General features: G+C 40.3%; 1 protein-coding gene across 18 annotated transcripts in view; it reads right to left on the bottom strand.

Moving 5' to 3' along the window:
* MAGI2 (membrane associated guanylate kinase, WW and PDZ domain containing 2) overlaps positions 1 to 18,803 on the bottom strand; it is a 1,417,815-nt gene that overhangs the window by 545,742 nt on the left and 853,270 nt on the right. For all 18 annotated transcript variants that reach the window (XR_013215731.1, XM_077264697.1, XM_077264691.1 and 15 more), the window contains 2 exons: positions 16,852 to 17,067; positions 14,682 to 14,892 (listed from right to left, as the gene is read on the bottom strand). Coding sequence is in view for 17 of the 18 variants with exons in the window: in XM_077264697.1 (XP_077120812.1) it covers positions 14,682 to 14,892; positions 16,852 to 17,067 (427 nt within the window). In the remaining variant the exon portion in view is untranslated. The remainder of the gene's footprint in view (positions 1 to 14,681; positions 14,893 to 16,851; positions 17,068 to 18,803) is intronic.

The raw sequence follows: 18,803 nt of genomic DNA, 5'->3' as shown, positions 1-18,803 counted from the left end.
GAAGCAAATGTCTAAAGTAGAGTCGGAATGGATATTCAGACTAGACTGCCTTACCCCTAGGGGCCTGAACCATGATTTTGAATTATATGCATTTTAATGGGATAGGTGGAACATTATATGTATCATATAGCTATAAAATGCCTTTTGAGGTTTCAAATATAACGATGGATGGTATCCCCTCTCAGGAATATAGTACATACTGCTAAATGCTATACACAATCTCTATGCAGTTAAACGCACGTATAATGGAGATAGGGGTGTGCAAGATTGTATCCACGCATACAGGCCTATATATGTCCTATACTTATAAATCGTGTAGTATTTTTAGTATTATGATGACAGGGTGTGATATTTACATTTTTTAAGTTTTTTTTAAACTTTTGTAGTTGTGCTAGGGTATTGTAGCATATTTTAATTGGTTTTAAAAATAAAGTTATATTTTTTAAACATTTTTTATTTATGGTTGTACGTATGTGTATATGTACACATTTTTACATATGTGTGTATTTATATAAAAAGTTTTTTCTTTTGCACATAGTATATTCTCTTGGGGCACACGTGATTGCATGCAAGAAAACATCTCCAATAAGGATTAATATCTGACAGCCCAGAACTATAGATATATGGGTGGTAGGATACATTAATGTGGTGTCATTCTGTGCTACCGATCATTATTTTGACTGAAGTGGTCAGTTCATTGCAGGGGGCGGACTTATAGGGCTGGTAAAGGTATATATAGCATAGGAGCTCTCAACAGGGACTGTAACCCTGATGAAGAAGGGCGTTAACCCTTCGAAACGCGTAGGTTTGTCTTTTTGATCCTAGTGAGGCTCCATAGGTCTGTGACGTCACACGCTGCTTGTCAGCGTCGGCCATCTTTACTTCCTAGTGCAACCAGGAGCGCCTCCGGCCGGGACGTTACCTGGCTCTGCACTCAGTAGCGGCATCTAATCCTAGCCCCGTTTGCCCGTACTCCTGTGGACCCCACTCCTCGGCCACAACTTCCAAGAATACTTCCTGGTCGCACCCACCGCAGCATTTGCGGAACATCACACATCCCCAGGGACACTTACCAGGAACAGCAGAGAGCGCAAACAGTTACAGCACATGGTAAGGGATTCCGGTCCACTTGTATTTTTTGATCGTTGCATGTATCTGTGCTGAATCCATCCGCACATACGGTGTTGGCAGGTGTAAGGTGTGTGACACAGTACTTCTAGGTCGCATTGGTGGCCTCTAGTAGCACCTGTAGTGCACTGTTGTTTATAGGGGGAGGTACATTCACCAACATATTCAGGTTTATTGTACTCCGATGATTAGGCATAGGCCACCTGTATAACCTAAGCGCGGTACCAGTTATTAGTATACAATTATAAAACTACTTTATTATTGTAAATCTCTCTATTCTTTCATGTACTGTATATTCATCCATCTTTGATATTCAAAAATTGTATCTAGCTCATATTCACGATCTAGCTTATTTGATCTCTTCTATCACATATACACTATATTATTTACATCTCAAATTGTCCAACTTCGCACATAAAGCCTCAATTATGCATGGACTATCAACAAGGAACACACAACTTTCAAGCGGAAAGCATTGTTCCTATGGGACCAAACAATATACTCGTACAACTCTTTATTGGCAATTATTAGTGGTTTTCATAATCAAACGATACTCAGATTCACAGTTGGGCCACTGGATTCTAAATTAAAATAAAGCACTACAGGTTAATGCATTATTTAGCATCACACTGCTGGAGACTAAACATATTTCTGCGCATCCAACAGTTTCTATATCACAAGCAGCAGCATACGACTAGGCTGCAGTTTCTCTGTAAAATAAAAGCTAAAAACAAAAATGAGGAAAAAAATAAGTGAATAAATATTAGGATGCAGGATAAACTAATAAAGCAAATGTATTGGACACACTTAAAATACATGCGGTTAGTTCACACACATCAATTTTTGGAAACTGCCAATAAAAAAACTTAAGTGTCATTTTTCAAAAAAATACTGTGCTCCCAAATTCATCTAGACTGAAGTTTTGCATGTCAGTCTTGATGAAGACTGTACTAAAGTAAGACTATGTCAGCATCCCCCAGAAACCCTGAGAGTGTCCCAAAGGAGCCATTCACTTGTGTTGTAGACAGACCTGACAAAGACTGGTGTAAAATCTCCAAAAATCACAAGATTTTTGCACAACTACAAGTTGCACAATAATTTTGTAACATTTCAAAGCAGAAAACATTTCACTAGAAAACAAACTGATCGAGTAGAAGCCAGTTCACTCAAAGTCCTACTGATGACTTGACTCGCAGGCCATCTGGTGGACTTATTACCAACACTAATCAAAAAGGGGTATTTAAAGATATATATATATATATATATATATATATATATATATATATATATATATATATATTTATTTATATTCACTGTATAATGCCATAGACTTTGGAGCAGTTCCACAGGTACCCTGCCACTGCATTCATTCTGTTCTTCAACTTTATGGGAGAATGAAGGACATAAATCCCCTGTTCTGGTGGTCATGGGGGATCTGTGGCTCCATACACCACTGTGATTAAGGCTAAAAGGGAAAGCAGTGAATAGGATGCAGCTCTAACCCTGCACTGTGAGCTTTACAGTGTCAGCTTCTTGCAGGAAAAGTGAGTCAGACCCCCACGTATGAGAATGTAATGACATAACTGATTGATATGCTGTCACTTTATGAGATGGGTTCAGAAACATAGCTGTTGCACAGCTCCTTGTTAGGTCAGGATCAGTGGAACACTAACATGAACTTCTTGGTTCCAATGCAAAATTTTAACACTTACTATGTCCCATTTGAAAACGTAATATGCTGATCTGTGGCCTATTTAAAGAGATCTATCAGCAGGTGTTTGCCATGTAGTTCAACAGCAGCATGATGTATATGAAAGATCAGGATTCTCTTCACTGTTTTCTCTGGTGCAGTTCTTGCTGAAACCAACAGCTATAGTGTACATTTATTGCAGTATTAGATACCCTCAGGGTTGTCAATGAAGTATAGATTGGAGAGTCTCCCTAAATACTAAAACTTAGCTTTTAATCAAATACTTAAAATATGGACCATGACAGTACAGACCACATGAATAAAGTGCTCGTGCATAAGAGTGCTCAGATAAAAATTGGTTTGATCTCACCAATGTACAGATGCTTTTTCACAGCGGGTTCGTCTCAGCCCAATAGCAGGATCAGATGTCCATGGGGAATAAAGGGAACAAATGAAGGGGATATGGTTTCCCTATATCCCTGTCGTGCCCCTGCAATGCTCCTGCCCTCACATGGACAGGCCCCAAGTATAGCCTGCTAGGGGTTAACCAACCATACGCAAAAACAGTAGTGATTTTTTTGTATTTTAACCCTAGAACGCATACCTGGGGCCTCGCAGGCCTGCCAGGTTACTTGTTTTCTATTTTCTGTAAAAGTACTTTAGTTAGAATTTTGAAAATCTAGGTAATCCTCAGGTATATAGTTGTTAGTAATTTCCAGTTATTCATATATTTTTATGTTACAGACATTTCGGTATAACAACCTTTTTTTGGGACTACCCCATATTCACGCACCTGGGGCCTTTTAGGCCTGTACTAGGTTTACATGTGATACTCAGTCTTTTTGTCTGTATTGTTGCTGGATAAGAACTTTTATGACTCTGCTATTGCTGGGAAGAGTGTGGATTCTGCATGACAGTGATCTTGGAAGGGAGGCTCCCTCACAAAGTCATGTGTCTTGGACGAAAAGATGGACGAAATGATTGGAGAGTATTCGTGCAAAAGGCAGACTAAACGTTGGCCTGTTGCCCTTTTTTCCAATATCCTTAATGTGTCAGCCCTCAATAGCTACATTGTTTATTGTCAAATTAATCCAGAATTCCATGCCAACAGGAAAGACAAGAGACGTCTATTTTTGACAGAACTTTGTTATGAACTTTTGATGCCTACTATGATGGAGAGAAGCAGCATGATATGCTTATCAAGGCAAATTACGGAGGCAATGATCCAATGTGGAATACGCTTTCTGGAACATCCAGAGCAAAGAGAAAAAAAAGAAAGCGCTGCTATATTTGTCCAGCAAAGAAGGAAAGAAAATCGGAGCGTTTCTGTTCTACTTGCGGACAAAATGTATGCAAGGAACATTCAGCCGAAAAAATAATATGCGAGAATTGTCGGGGGAATATGTAAAGTTACAAATAAATATTCCTGCACCAAGTTTGCTACAACCAAAAAATGTTTTCATAAAAAAATTGCATATAGAATGCCTATATTTGGCGTGCCCGTTTACTTACTTTTTTGTTGTTTTATGCACATAATTATGTTTTGAAATATACACATCTTAGGCTGTGTTCCCAGTAGCGCTGGGGTTCGCCAGAAGGGGATCCATAATGGATCTGACCTCCTGGTAACTCCAGCTAAGGCTGCCGGAATGGCTGGATTCCGCCAGCCTTAGCTGGGGTCACCAGGAGGTCAGATCCATTACGGAATCCCGTCCTGGCGGACCCCTGCGCTAGTGGGAATGCATCCTTACTTTGCAATAAACTTTGAAAAGTATTTTTATTTGAGTTATTCCATGATAATTGTAAACAGGCCTAAAAGGCCCCAGGTGCGTGAATGTGTAGATTTCTATGGGTATGCGTTCTAGGGTTAAGTATTTGATTAAAAGCTAAGTTTTAGTATTTAGGGAGACTCTCCAAGCTATACTTCATTCGCAGTTCTTGCTGAGCTCAGAATATTGAGTCCTGTATAAACCCATCACACACCTGATTAACAGCTTTCTGCTAATCAGTGCTGGAGGTGTGGTTGGACTAGGGGGCATGAGATACCTAGTCCTGTAGTGATAATCCCCAGCTGATAAATCATTGATTTTACTGAAACAACAAACACATTCCAATAAGTGTTACAATGCTGAAATTAGGGTCTTTTCCCTTAGGCTACTGTCACACAGTGGCACTTTTGTCGCTACGACGGTACGATCCGTGACGTTCCAGCGATATCCATACGATCTCGCAGTGTCTGACATGCAGCAGCGATCAGGGACCCTGCTGAGAATCGTACGTCGTAGCACATCGTTTGGAACTTTCTTTCGTCTCTGGATCTCCCGCTGTCATCGCTGGATCGGTGTGTGTGACACCGATCCAATGATGCGTTCGCTTGTAACCAGGGTAAACATCGGGTTACTAAGCGCAGGGCCGCGCTTAGTAACCCGATGTTTACCCTTTGTTACCATCGTAAAAGTAAAAAAAAACAAACCGTACATACACACATTGCGGTGTCCGTCAGGTCCCTTGCAGTCTGCTTCCCGCTCTGACTGACTGCCGGCCGGAATGTAAGAGCAGAGCACAGCGGTGACGTCACCGCTGTGCTGTGCTTTCACTTTACGGCGGCACTCAGTCAGAGCGGGAAGCAGACTGCAAGGGACCTTACGGACACTGGAATGTGAGTATGTACTGTTTGTTTTTCTTACTTTTACGATGGTAACCAGGGTAAACATCGGGTTACTAAGCGCGGCCCTGCGCTTAGTAACCCGATGTTTACCCTGGTTACCCGGGGCCTTCGGCATCGTTGGTCGCTGGAGAGCGGTCTGTGTGACAGCTCTCCAGCGACCACACAACGACTTTCCAACGATCACGGCCAGGTCGTATCGCTGGTCATGATCGTTGGAAAGTTGCAGAGTGTGACGGTACCCTTATAGTTTGGTGCTTTCAGAATACATAGCAAAGACCTGGTTACAAATTCCCTTTCAGCACAAGGGCTCAGTTATGACTACTACCTTTGTATGCCTTCTAGATATGCCCCAGGTCAGGAATATGTGTTTTATTCAGTTAAAACCAGGACCCAAAGCATAATCATAGCATAAAAAACAACAGTGACATAAGAAAATCAGCTCTGCTCTATATGTTCACGGTCTGATAATATGGCTTCTATGTTCTTGTACAGTAGAGAGGTGGGTCAGTGTCACAGAATGCCTGGGGCACAGTACAACGAATAGAGGCAAGCCCCTAATGAGCTGACATTAAGCACTGCCATGGAGATACATACTTTGAAAACAGCAAGCCTGCTAGGAATACCAGATGTGCTGTCCTTTACAGCATCACAAACAATGTACTTAACAAGCTTACCAACATCCTTATGTTGCTGGATTAGAATTTCACGATCCGCAATTTGCATGTGTGAAAAGAAAGATCATGGTGATCCATATGGCATCATACTACTAGGCATTTATATAAAACCGAACCCACACACATATATATATTCACACACACACACAAACATACATATATATACTGTGTATATGTATATATATATATATATATATATATATATATATATATATATATACACACACACACACATTATGTGTACACACATATATATTCACACACACATATATATACAGTATACTGTGTATATGTTTATATATATATATATACACGCACACAAACACATTATGTGTACACACATTATATTCACACACACACACACACACACACACACACACACACACACACACACACACACACACACACACACACACACACACACACTACAGTTTACAAGAAAATTAGAGAAATACCATGATACTACTACATTCAGAAGCCCCGATTTTAGGACGTATGTTCTTCTTAGCAGGTATAAATTTTATTCTATGTTGACAAAAATAATTTTTGACAAGTTAGTGTTATAATATAAATGCACTTACCAAAGTGTGAAAAAGAAAAAAAAAATCACACACAATCTACTGCCCCCAAGTGTTAAAGTTGGGTATTGAATACATATGATACGATGTTACAGGCAATATTCTTCAGTCAAGACACGGATTTCTTTCGGGCGTTTTCATCTCCTTATAGAAATCTATTCACAATAAACAGTTCCCAGCTTTCCCAACTCATTTTAGCCTTTTATCTCCATCTCTACTTTTCTAGAAAGAACCATCTATGATTTATTTAGTGAGCAAACATTTATTCTTTCTTTCTGCATTCAAAGCATAAAATGTTGTAAACAGTCAGTAGAAGTACTAACGGGAAATCAACAGATAAAATAATCTATTAGCTACTATCTAGAATTCTATCGTGAAAGAAAAATGCTTTTGACATTCGCATGAATTATGGCTTAGAGAACAAGTTGTGTCAAAGTTCTCCAAAGTATAGAAACGTGTTAAGATCCATAGTACATGCCATATAAACATGTGTAAATCATCTAATTAATAAAAAGATTCAGGAGATGTTTTATATAAAAAACCCTCTAAAGACCTAAAGTTATTGCCTTGTCCTTGCTACTGCAAGAGTCAGCGTTCTTCTACTATGATGTATAACCTTCTTAGCATTTACTGCATGACATTCATCCTTATGATTAGGTTTTCAGCCACAACTGATTGAAAGGAAGAGGTTTTGCCCCTGACACTTTTTGCAAACAATTGTCATCTGTGTCAATGTTATGGTAGGTATTGTACGGTAGTATGCGCCCTATTCCCAAACAGGTGGGCTGGAGAAAACCATGCATCCTACAGGAACAATGAAAAGCAATCTTACTGATCAGAGCCTGCTTGATAGAAGTTTTCATCATATAGGGAATATTTACCCAGAACGTTAAAAAAAATTAAAATCTGTGAAAGCATGTTTACTTTCTAAGCAGATCGGCACATACTTTGTAAGCATATAGGCATATAGCCTTACTTCCAATCTCCTATTTTTTTATTTTTATTTTTTTAACATCAAAAGAATAGCGCAACGTAAACTTGAAATACATCCATTGCAGTGAGTGAGCTTATATGTGAGCTTGTACTGGTTATAGAGTGTGTAAATACTAATAATGCAATATTATACTAACAATGTCAAGGTCAAATAATAATCTCCATACTACTAATTCCATATAATGCCAATATTAGTGTCTAGCTTAGGCTGGTTTCACATTTGCATTCAGGATGGCTGCGTACTTCCTCCCTTCTTCCTCCTTGAAGCTCTGCCTACTTCTGTATGCATCCTGCGTTTCCCTGCATACCTATCTTTAACATTGGGTAGGCAGGGACATGTATGCGGATGTGTCCGCATGCGGCGATTTGAGGTGTGCGGCGACCGCATGAAGACGCAATAGAGTACTGATTGGGGGAGAAGGAACGTGTTGCAAAACTGAATAACTGCCTAAACGTACATGTCACTAGTAAAATACATAAGGCAAGAATCTAGGTTTGAAGGGGTATATCTCAAATATGAGATAAAGTAAGTTAGTCAGTCAATCTCAGATGTCCATTTTCGAAGAAAAACAATGGAAACTGTAGTTCAATAATGGATATATGCGGAGGGGGATCTTCAGATGATTATTTTCGAAGTTTTCGGTTAGCCAGGGCTTCCTAAAAGTGGGACTTAGGGTACTAATATCTGACATCTTCACAATAAGTCTACAGTGTGGCCAAGCTGTAGGGAAAGCAAGCTGAATGCTTGGTTTCCTAACCAGAGGTACAACCAGTGGAAAGAGGGAGATTTTATTTCGACTGTATTGCAATCTAGTGCAACCACAATCGAGTCACTTCTGGAGACATCTCCTACAAAAAGACATAGATAAAATAGTAGCTCTGTAAAGCACTATGGAATATGATGGCGCTATATAAATGTGTAAAATAAATATAATGGAGTGGATGCAAAGATACAAGAACGTAAGGTCTCAAGGACAAAACTAATTGGGAGAGACAGAATTTGCATAGCCTGGAGGAAAGATGAGAAGGTGGGGACACAAAACTTCTGAAATGTGAAAAAGTTTAAATAAAGTTCAGGAAGAAAATGTTTTCAGTAAGAAATTCATCCAAAGAACAAGCGGCACAACCTGAAATTACTTGGGGGAGAGGAGAAATCAGAAGCAATGTCGGTAATCTTTCAGCAGACAATAAGCAAATCTGAACATGCCTGAGATAAACCTACGTCTAGCCCAAGATTAACATTAAAAAATGAAATTACACCGCAACAGACTAAAGGACCATGTGTTTTTTTCTGACATCAGTCTCCCAAACCTACTTTATTACATCTATGTTTCTAAAAACACGCAGGACTTACGGTATATCTGAAAAATGCTGAAACCAAAATGAGGAATTTACATAGCTAATCCACAAGCAAGCAAACTTCTTAAAGGGCCACTGTCACCCCCTCCAGCCGTTATAAACTAAAAGAGCCACCTTGTGCAGCAGTAATGCTGCAGTCTAACAAGGTGACTCTTTTAGTTTTTGTTGCTGATACTCCCACAATAAAGGTATTTATAATTTTGCTCAAATACCTATCTTTGTACCTGGAGGCAGGTCTGAAGCCTCCTCTTTGAAGCGCCCAACTGCCGTCAGTCATCTCTTCTGGGGTGATTGTTGCCGCCCCCTCAGCACTGTTTTTGTCCGAAATACGGTGCCTGCGCTCTGCTCTTCTGCCTGGAGCAGGTGCATAGAGCATTGGCCGTCCTAGCTCTGATGTCGGGTTCCGGTCTGCGCCTGTGTGGGCAGTGCGGCCACCCTGTTACTGAATCCCCGCCCCGCACTGTGTTATGCATTATGCACAGTGCGGGACTGGGATTCCTGGGCATGCGCACTGCGCTTGTCAGACGCTCCCCCAGGTCCCCCACTATGTGCATTAGCCTTACAACATACAAACACAGACACCAAGACAAACCACACACCAGCTTGCCGGAATATACAGGTATCCTTGCCGGCGTTTGGAACAGCTGCACAGAACAACGCTGGAAGGCGGGGGACCTGGGGGAGCGTCTGACAAGCGCAGTGCGCATGCCCAGGAATCCCAGCCCGCACTGTGCATAATGCATAACACAGTGCGGGGCGGGGATTCAGTTACAGGGTGGCCGCACTGCCCGCACAGGCACAGACCGGAACCCGGCATCAGAGCTAGGACGGCCAATGCTATATGCGCCTGCTCCAGGCAGAAGAGCAGAGAGCAGGCGCCGGATTTCAGATGAAAACAGCGCTGAGGGGGCGGCGACAATCACCCCAGAAGAGATGACTGACGGCAGTTGGGCGCTTCAAAGAGGAGGCTTCAGACCTGCCTCCAGGTACAAAGATAGGTATTTGAGCAAAATTATAAATACCTTTATTGTGGGAATATCAGCAACAAAAACTAAAAGAGTCACCTTGTTAGACTGCAGCATTACTGCTGCACAAGGTGGCTCTTTTAGTTTATAACGGCTGGAGGGGGTGACAGCGTCCCTTTAAATCAAAACTTAAAATTATCATGACTCCCAACGCACTACCTTGATAAGTGAGATAATCTTCTGTAACCAGGTAAGGGGATTAAAATAATTTAGCATTGCACAAAGCATTGACCAATGGAAATTTAGGTCAAATTATACTTTTTTATGCTGCGATATCCCAGTGTGGTGTTACCCGTGTTACAGCATACATTCTGTGAGGGTCGGTATTTTCACTTTGCTGATTGTGTGTAATTTTACACCATCAATGTATATGTTGTTCTGTGTGATGGGACTTTTGGAATGTGCATCTTATTATTCACATTTGTTATATTAGCACTTTAATAAATATATACACTTTTTGGCATGTGTCACTTTATGTGGCATCACACGGAACCAATACTGTGGAGGATTTCTGCAATAATTGCACATTATAATAATCTCTGTGACTTGACCTTTTCTGATACATATCATCTTATTATCATTACTGCCTTGCTACTTTAGTATTTTGTATATTCGGACTCAATGGCGCATGTTACTTTATGTGACATCATATGGATCAGTTGTATTAATCTTTTTTGTAAATAACCCCTAATCCATTCCTATGTTACTTTACATAACATCATGTATTTGCTCTTGCTCTTGTGATTTTTGTTTCCCTTATGCAATTTTATAACACTAATTATAAATATAAATATAAATAATTTATTTAATCACAAACATCATTACCAGTTTTGAATATTTGATATACAATGTGCTGATTTATCACAGTCAAGGCAACATATGCTAGATCGGTGCATGGTTAATTGTTTAAGTCCATTTTAGGGGAGAGAACCTCCTAGGCTAAACTCGCTATCAAGGCAATTACTGTGTACATTTGACTGTGGCACTTTGAAGGCATGTCCTATTAGGTTAGGGCTACACTAACACTAGTGACAATCCAGTAAGGGTCCGGTAGCACTAATCAACCACTTATCGGTAAACCTTTACTGATCAGCGATTGTTTAATAGCCCATTTACACATAGCACAACACAGCAAACACAAGTACTGAACATACTGAACATCTTCTAAAAGCTCAGTGCACATAGATGCCATTGTTCTTGGCAGCGCGAGCCCTGTTTATACTGGGTGATGCTCCGCCGAGAATGATTATTTTTTGCATTACGCAAACGATAATATCACATGATGAACAAGCATTTTGCTCCTTCATTGGATTACCGGCAGCCTGTTTACACAGCAAGATTATCATGAAACGAGAGTTATTAAGGATGCAAGTTCACTATTGTCTTTTTGGGCAAATTTCCCTTAGTTTGGGATAAGTCATGTGGCTAAAATATTGTGAATCCTGTAGTAGGACAATTATAGACCTTTGGTTATAAAAAACAGTCAGATTGCATACAAGTTGCATTAAAAGCTAAAGGGGGTCAAAGACGTGCGACTTTCAATTTGTGATAAAAAAAAAAAATCCAACAAAATCTCCAATCATTGGATGCCACACTGATTTTCATGTATGCAACCAGGTGTTCACATGGGGAGGTTTCTCTGATTCAAAGACAAAAGAGATTATTTATCAGACCTTCTGCAATTGCCTGACGCCTGACTAATTGTGCAAGTTTGGACTTTGGATACTGAATGATATGGCCAACACCAAAGAAAAAAATAAATGCAAAGAAGCACTCCCATGAACTGTTTGTTTTATCCTAAACATGTGTATATGTGTGTGTGTGTAATGTATTGACGGTGTGTTAATATTTTCACCTACCGTCTTCTCCGGTATTCAGTGCTGCTTCACTCTTCTCCTGAGTGATATCACCGATCAGACTCTCCAGGTCAGACTGCGCTATGTGTGAACCGGAAGTAACTTTTACAATGTAAGAATCAGAGAATCAGAACAAGGTTCCATAGACTTACACTGGAGAAGAAACTTCTGTCCCACCAGAAGAGTCTGCAAAGCAGTGACGTCACTCAGAAGAGCAGAATGGTGCTGCATACCCAAGAAGGTGGCGGTAGGCGAGTATATTAAACACACTCTCTATACTACATACACATACACGTTTAGGCAAAACAAAAGTTCATAGGAGTACTTCTTTAATTAGAAGTGTCTGTGACACATCTCAAGTTGAAGACCCATTTACACTTACTGATAGTGACCATTAAACAATTGCCGATCAGCTATACACATGCTTATCGTCCTTCATTAAATGGCTGACCAGAATTGCATGTGCACAGAATGATCGTTAATACAATTGTTGGAAGCTAACAGAATATCATCATTATTAATAGCACATCGCCTGTTTAAGAAGGACATTGCCCTGCCAATAACGAGGATTCTAATGCTGGCATGAAAGAGCCAATCACCCTACAAGTGAGTGTTTTGCTAGTTAGACAGGTAATTGCTGGCGCGTTTACACAAGCTGATAATCTGAGAATGAGCAACAAATGCTTGTTCTTGATTATCGGCCTGTATAAATGAGCCTTAAGATTCAAGAACAGAGTTGTAGAACAGTCACCAAAGACGAGCAACAGGGATAGGTTACTGCTACAAAAGAAATACAGGGAGGCACCTTTCTACTGATAAAACTACTGACGATTATTATGTAAAGAAGAAACATTTAAGTTAATGAGAACTAATAATTAACAGACACAGTTTTGCTGATGCTATAGCACTAACAATCCTGCCAGGCTATTGTAATGTCCCAAAACCTTTATTACAGTTCATAAAGCTTAGGTATTAAAAAAAAAACAAAAAAAAAAAAACATAGATTTTTTGCAGCCAAAGCGTGATACATAATTTAAATGTATTTGTATATATTAAAATAATCTTTTACATTGCAGAATTCCCAGTAATACAGTTTCAGCTATTATGACAGCGAGAATGAGAAACTATCACAGGTTATTTATCACAAGGGAAAGACGAGCAGCAACACAGTAATGAATCAAGTGTCGCAGAACTACAGCTGGCCTAAGAGAAAATACTTTTTAAAGCCATGTATTAGTGGAATATTTCATACTCACGTCAACAGTATTACAATATCAGCACTGCGGAAATTACTAGATATACACTGTCCATCAGCTAAACAAGTCCTTCAGTGCGAGGTTACAGTGAGTATGAAATGTAGTAGTAGGTAAAATCAGATTAGTGGAGGACAAAGGCCACGTTAGTAGGGGGCGAAGGCCACATTAGTAGGGGCGAAGGCCACGTTAGTAGGGGGCAAAAGCCTCGTTAGTAGGGACGAAAGCCACGTTAGTAGGGGGGCGAAGGCCACGTTAGTAGGGGGAGAAGGCCACATTAGTAGGAGGTGAAGGCCACGTTAGTAGGGGTGAAGGCCACGTTAGTAGGGGGGTGAAGGCCACGTTAGTAGGGGTGAAAGCCACGTTAGTAGGGGCAAAAGCCACGTTAGTAGGGGGTGAAGGCCACGTTAGTAGGGGGTGAAGGCCATGTTAGTAGGGGGCGAAGGCCACATTAGTAGGGGGTGAAGGCCACGTTAGTAGGGGTGAAGGCCACGTTAGTAGGGGTGAAAGCCACGTTAGTAGGGGCGAAAGCCACGTTAGTAGGGGGTGAAGGCCACGTTAGTAGGGGGTGAAGGCCACATTAGTAGGGGGTGAAGGCCACATTAGTAGGGGGTGAAGGCCACGTTAGTAGGGGGGCGAAGGCCATGTTAGTAGGGGGGCGAAGGCCACATTAGTAGGGGGCAAAGGCCACGTTAGTAGGAGCGAAGGCCACGTTAGTAGGAGGGGTGAAGGCCATGTTAGTAGGGGCGAAAGCCACGTTAGTAGGGGGCGAAGGCCACGTTAGAAGGTGGTAAAGGCCTTGTTAGTAGGGGGTGAAGGCCACGTTAAGTAGGGACGAAAGACAGGGTTTGGGTAATTCCACATGTTCAGAAAACGAAGTAGAGTTTGGTCCAATTTAAATCAGAAGTATTTAAAAGGGAAACTTATTTAAAAAAAAAACTAAATAAAACAAAGGAGCATTTACATTTATTAGTGAAGATTTTCCTTCAGACTCCTCAGTGTACCATTTTGGGGCAGTTGTTTGTTGAAGTACTAAGTGAAAACCTTTTCAGAATCCTCACTGTCAGGCCCTTCTGAATATTCTTTTGGGTTTACTGCATTAATTTGGAAAGGGTAGTTATGTCATTTATGTGCAGCTCTTCATTCAAACCTTGTGTGTAGGCTGATCTTGCAAACTTGAAATACCGTAATCCATTATCTCTGCCTTTTTTTTAAGCTACACAAGACACAGAGGTATTTGAAGCCTGTAACCATGAAAATCATAGGTCTGCATTCATGTGCACATATCCTTAAAGCAGCATGCATAGATGTAGGAAAACTTAGTTTATCTTATAACTTTCAGTTATTGTAACCAATTCTGGTTTGAAGGTCATCGCTATGATCACAGGTTATAAATATGTGAATAAGCCGCAAATATTAATTGATTGGATCAAAAGAAAAAAACATTATGAACTTACTCAATAAAATAGACTTCCCCTTTTTCGGTGTATGCCATCTCCCAGTTATCAGGTAAGGACCCCAGTTCATCATTGTCTTCAGGCTTCAGCTGTTTCTTCAGATCCATGCTTTCCTTTGACTCATCTGGCTGGCAGTACAATGGAGCAGAATAAGGCTGGGATGAATTCTCACCTGAGGCATCTGTACTCTTGTCTTCATGTTCGCTTGACTCTACATAAGACATAAAAATACACATTTATCACCTCTGAACCCCATTGCTCCTCTGGGCATTACAACATGCAAATGTCCTGCGACAGTCAAGCCACATCATTGATGTTTAATAGATAACCAGGAAAGCTTGCTTTACTAGAACAAGATTTTTGAAAATTGGTCAAGTTATCTTTCGTTATAGATATTTTTATAAATAAGTAAAACCTGTGTGAAAGTCTGACTTTAGAATAACACAATAATTGTATACATAAAAAATTTAGAACGTATGCTTTGAGAGCCATATGGTTTTGGATCTTTCTAGGTTGATTTTGTTTTGCACACACTGTCTGCTAGCATTATACTTCCTTTATATCACAGTTTTTGAACATTTGTATTTGCCTTTATGGCACTTTGTTTGATTACACAGAGCCTGTACAGAGTCACTGCAGCTCTTTGTGTCATCACATGTTGCCCCAAAACAATGCTTTTAGGGCACAATACTATCAATACTTAATATGGCACTCAGTAGAACATGCAATGCATGTATGCATGTATGTATGTATGTATGTATGTCTATCTGTCTGTCTGTCCGTGAATAAAATTCAAATCATGTGCAGGGCCTGACAAAATTGTACAGACCGTTAACAGAACGGTGCTAATTGAAAAGCTTATTACATTTATTTTTAAATTCAGCTCAAGAAAATCTCCTGCCCAAGAAGATATGCATTTTCACTGAAGAAGCAGTATGGCAGTTAGGGTAACTTTGTGAATGGCATCAAATTAAGGCAATTGATGCATTGGCATGTGTCCATCATAAGGACACAATGCAAAAAAAAAAAAAAAAAATTTGCTATATATTTTTTGTGCGTGTTGGACTCTGTATTGGCAAGTGCAGCCCGTCTGAGGTTTCCTATATGGCTAAATAAACTGTATGCCGATGCATACATGCATGCCGGCTGCCAACAAGACATTTTTGTCATGTCTGGTGAATGTAAGACTTCAAAAATGTTAAAGAACAGTATATAGGGGCTCCTAGTGTATATGTTCTGCCTTCTGTCTTGTGAATGAAAGGCTGTGAGAATGTTTAACTGTTCGGGAATGCCTGGTGTATCATACTATATGTTCATTTATTTTGCCTTCCGTCAGGTGAATTTGAGTCAAACGAGAACATTAAAAAGGAGTTGTCCACTACTTGAACAACCCCTTCTCAATCACTAAGTCCCCCCCAGAAAAATTATAACCACTATACTCACCTCCGAAGCTGATGCCTTTCCAACGGTATTAGCACTGACTCTCTCAAGGCTCATGTGACATTATGTCACGCGATCCCTGAAGACAATCAGCGGACCCTTCATTGTCCTCCTCCTTCGCAAGTTACAGATATCCGTAGGAAGTCAGACAGCGCAGAGGCCACTGATTGGCAGCAGGGATCGCATGACTATGTCATGTGAGCTCCTTGAGAGCCAGTACCAACATAACTGGAACGGCGTCAGCACTGGACAGTATGTGTGTTTTTATTTTATTGGAGTAGGGGGTGGGGGTGGGAAACAGTGTTTGAAATGAGTTGTCCTAATAGTGGACAACCCCTTTAAAGTTTTCTGGAGCTCCGGGTCTATACATTCAAATAACATGATTGAATTCAGCGTGCAATTAGAGCAAGTATGACTCGTTCAGTAATATGTCATGCTTTTGACCCAAGTGATTTGCCTTGAAGAATTTAGATGAAGATTTTACAAAACAAGTTACACACCATTGTGTAACAAATCTTAACATGACATTATATTGACATAACATGTATTTGACAAAGTTAGCTATATCTTTTACTTACTATTTTATTAAATATAACGTTAAAGACTTCTGTATTGATTTTGATGGTACAATGCAATTCATCTTTATGACGCCCTCCTAACAAGACCACATATATATATATATTGAATAATTAATTTTAAAAATTATCCAAAAAGATGAAATTGCACTTACCTGGTGTAACTGCTACTCCATTTCCATTGATGACAGGTCTCTCCTCTTCCTCTTCTTCTGGGGGTTCGATTCCGGTCTTCTCCATGTTGCTTACAGATTTATTGCGCTTGCGTTTCCCCTCAACTCTTGGAATGCCACCAGGAAAAATATGGTCTGTTGCATTTAATAAGAGTGGAGCAGGTTCAGCTGGAGGCTTTGGAGTGCCGTAGTAATTTTCTGTGAATAAGTGTAACATTTTCAGTTTATTATAGTTTATTAAAGAAAATGTAAAATAATAATTTTACTGCCCATGTTGGAAAGCATCTATGTAAGACAACCTGTAAACAAGGGATCTAAATAGAAAAACACAGATTACAAGTACAAGCTCTGGCCTGAAATTTGCAATCTAGCATCTGGTCATGTTACTGTAGTGTTCAGTGATTAACCATTGAGATAAAAAATGGTCAGCTGCTTCAGTTTTTGTTGTCTTTTCCCCATGCATTGTTCATCCCTTGAAATTTCCATAGTTATTTAAGCCTTGCTTGCAACTTTCTGTGAGATCCAACCATTTGGAAAAATATTTTGTTTACATGTAAAATGGTAGCCTACAACTAATCCCACCTGAAACTTAATAATTGCCATTCAGAAAGCTAAAAAAAAAAAAAAGAAAAAGAAAAAAAAGAACAGTATCTAAAAATTGCTCTAGTACACTACAATCTAAAAGAAGTTGAATATACGAATCATGCAAGTGGAGGCAATAGCATTTCAGTTTCATTTATAGATTCTTAACATTGTGACTGAAACAATCTTAGGGTATGTTTCCACGTTCAGGAAACGCTGCTTGTTTGACGCTGCGCAGCGCTGCAGCGTCAAACAAGCAGCGTCCAGATGTTCCAGCATAGTGGAGGGGATTTGATGAAATCCCGTCTCCACTATGCGTGGAAACCCGCACGCGGCGGCCCTGCGACTACGGACATGCTGCGCGTCTTTTCAGATCGCAGCGTCCCCGCAAGGCATATCACAGGGCCCTATGGGACAGAGCGATCATCCCGGATGTGAAGAGTTAACACATCCGGCATGATCGCGTCCCATTAAGGGGGCGGGGCTTAGCGCCGAGCGGCTTCGCCGCTGCGGCGATACCGCCGCCCATCCGTACCGTGGAGTCATACCCTTACAAATATTATGAAGTTACAAAGTTTTAAAATGTACTTTCTTCAACCGTGACAGAAATCAAGTTCACTACTCTAATCCTGCGTTATATACACATGGACAAAATTGTTGGTACCATTATGATAAAGTAAGAATAATCCACAATTGTTATTGAAATAACTTGAAAATGCCAAAAACATATTTGAAAATGTAAATTTACTGAATATCAACTAATGAAAATCAAACTTTTTTCTATTGAACAAAAATTCAAAAACAAACTTATGACCTGGACAGAAATGATGGTACTCTAAATTTAATCTTTTGCAGCAGAACCTTTCAAGGCAATGGCTGTAAGAAAACAATTTCTGTAACTAACCCGCAATGAGACTTTTGCACCTTTCCACTGGTATTTTGTCCCATTTCTTGTGTGCAATTTTCTGGGTGTCTTAGGCTAGGTTCACATTGCGCTAGGGGAGTCTGTCTAACGGACACGTTTTTAAGTAGTGAAAACGCAATGTAACGGACATTGTAACGCACCCATAGACTTGCATTGTCTGACGCATCGTGACGCATGCCTAAATTGGCATGCGTTTGCCACATTACGTTTTTTTATGACGGACCTTGGAACGCGGCTTGCAGCGTTTTCGGGTCCGGTCAAGCTAACGCAAGACTAACGGAAAGCGTCTATTCTGCCATTGAAGGTTATTGCAAACGCAGCCAGATGCAAATCATGCAAAATTTCCAAATAAAACCATACGTTTAAATTGCGTTAATGAGGGTGGTCCATGTGGTCATGTGACAGGAAATATGATTTCACCCACACC

The sequence above is a fragment of the Ranitomeya variabilis genome, chromosome 5, assembly GCF_051348905.1.
Source record: "Ranitomeya variabilis isolate aRanVar5 chromosome 5, aRanVar5.hap1, whole genome shotgun sequence".
Classification (NCBI taxonomy): Eukaryota; Metazoa; Chordata; class Amphibia; order Anura; family Dendrobatidae; genus Ranitomeya; species Ranitomeya variabilis.
The sequence above is the reverse complement of the archived record's forward strand: the minus strand, read 5'-3'. Positions and strand labels throughout refer to the sequence as shown.